At 45.8% G+C, this 2,095-nt stretch overlaps 1 protein-coding gene across 1 annotated transcript in view; it reads left to right on the forward strand.

The window, feature by feature from the left end:
• The first annotated feature begins 676 nt into the window (after positions 1–676).
• Positions 677–2,095, forward strand: part of USP11 (ubiquitin specific peptidase 11) — a 25,350-nt gene continuing 23,931 nt past the window's right edge. Inside the window, 3 exon segments of the mRNA XM_006903709.1 lie at positions 677–694; positions 1,297–1,398; positions 1,784–1,906. Of these exon segments, the coding sequence (XP_006903771.1) occupies positions 677–694; positions 1,297–1,398; positions 1,784–1,906 (243 nt within the window).

Genomic DNA, 2,095 nt, shown 5'->3' on the forward strand with positions numbered 1-2,095 from the left:
AGTCCCTCCTTGCAACATGTCCAAAATATGTCAGACGAAGCTTCAGAATCCTTGACTCCAGGGGACATTCTGGCTTCACCCTCTCCAGGACAAACCTGTTTGTTTTCCTAGCAGTCCATGGTATTCAACACTCTTCTCCAGCACCACAGCTCAAAGGCATCAATTCTCTTTCTATCTACCCTAGTCACTGTCCAACTGTCTGATGCATAGAGAGATAATTTTACCTCCTCTTTGCCAATTTGGATACCTTTTATTCCCTTCTCTTGTCTTATTGCTATCGCTAAGACTTCCTAAGCAATATTAAATAAGAGAGGTGATAGTGGGCATCCTTGCCTAGTTCCTGTTCTTAAAGGGAATGCCTTTAACCTCTCTCCATTGAGAACAATGTTGGTTCTTGGGTTTGCAGAAATACTATGTTGAAGAAATTCTATTAGGGCATTCTTCACACTGCCTAATTCAGCCACACTGATACTATTGGTATGCCTAAAGATCATAAAATAAATTGGTGTTCCTAGCCAGAAGCCAAAGCTTGGTGCATGGGTTAGACGGAGTGAGAAGGTCATTAGTAAGGCTTTGGAGAACCTAGAAGGTCCTTTGGGGGTTCACAATTAGGCAGAGGCACTGAGGCTCTCAGCCAGAGTCCTGAGAGTATGTGAGATGTATTTGAGTGGCTTAGATGGTGTGGCAGAGGATGGTATGCTGGGGATCTCAAATTCTGAGGGTAGATTATTCATCTGGAGATTGATAAACACATTTAGATGTTGGCCAATTATATATGGTGAATGGTGATGAGTCAGGTCTGATCCTGCGATGTGTAGGTGGTTTGGGGTCTCAAGAATACCTAAAATGTATTCCATCACTCTCCATAGACCTGGTGTTGCAGAGAGCTTAGGAGCAGTTTCTGGCACACCCCCAGGAAGATACATGACTGTGGATCAGACACTCAGAGGCTTCTTTTGAGCAAATAATTTACAGTATTTGATGTCCACCTCAACCACCTCAAGACTGGTCAGGTAAGGATGGGGTAGAGGGCATGAGGTGAGTGGATGAGGTTGAAGTACCTATAAGGACCCCCATTAATGTCTTCCTTTCTATTTTATCTTTGCCTCCAACCCAGGTGATTGTCATGGAGATCCAGAACAAAGATAGCACTTCACAAAGCAGAATGTTGAGTGAGCCTTGGGCTGTCTGGTCCTGAATCGGTTTCTGCAATAGGCAGAAGGACTGTGACCATGAACATGTTTCACCTGCATGTCGTAGGCCCTCAGCTGATAATAAATTCTTATCCAACTCCAGGAAAAAAATCTGTTGAAGGAAGATGGAGACTTCCAGGACCAGCTGGGCGTCTGTGGCCTTGCCAATCTGGGCAACACATGCTTCATGAACTCAGCCCTGCAGGTGGGCCCATTGGAACTTTGTGAGCTTCATGAGCTGGGGATTGGTGACAGAATGAGGGGGTGGGAGAATCTGCTGGGCAAAGAGTTGGGTTGGAAACTGAGACCTCTTAAGTCTGAATTAATATGCTCCCGTTCATTCCTGAAACATTGATTCTTCTTTCTGAAAAAGCAGTAGCATCTCCTGCTTGCCTGCTGCTTTATACTTCCCCTCCACCTCCCCCCACCCCCATCTCCTGTGCCATCACATTCTTCTTGTAACTGTTTTAGACCTTTGCTCGCTCACCCCTCTGTCCCTTCTTTCTTCCTTCTTCCTCTTTGCTGTCCCCACCTTGACTACTTTCTATCCCTTTTCTCTGCTTCATTCACCTGGCAACTGCTTCCTGCAGTGTCTGAGGAATGTGCCACAGCTCACTGAGTACTTCCTCAGCAATTACTATCTGGAAGAGGGCAACTTCTGTCACCCACTGGGCATGAAGGGTGAGGAGATTGCAGAAGCCTATGCAGATCTGGTAAAGCAGGCGTGATCTGGCCAGCACTGTTCCATTGTGCCCCAAGTGTTCAAGGAGCAAGTCAACTCCTTCTCCCCACCCCCCCACCCCCAAATACACTCTACTATGCAACCTTAATTCTGGACCCTTGTGATAACTATAATACCCTATCATATATTGCTTTTAAATTGTTCTCTCCCTCATCTGTTT

Source organism: Elephantulus edwardii, unplaced genomic scaffold (genome assembly GCF_000299155.1).
Source record: "Elephantulus edwardii isolate Elephantulus edwardi_28Jun2011 unplaced genomic scaffold, EleEdw1.0 scaffold00239, whole genome shotgun sequence".
Lineage (NCBI taxonomy): Eukaryota > Metazoa > Chordata > Mammalia > Macroscelidea > Macroscelididae > Elephantulus > Elephantulus edwardii.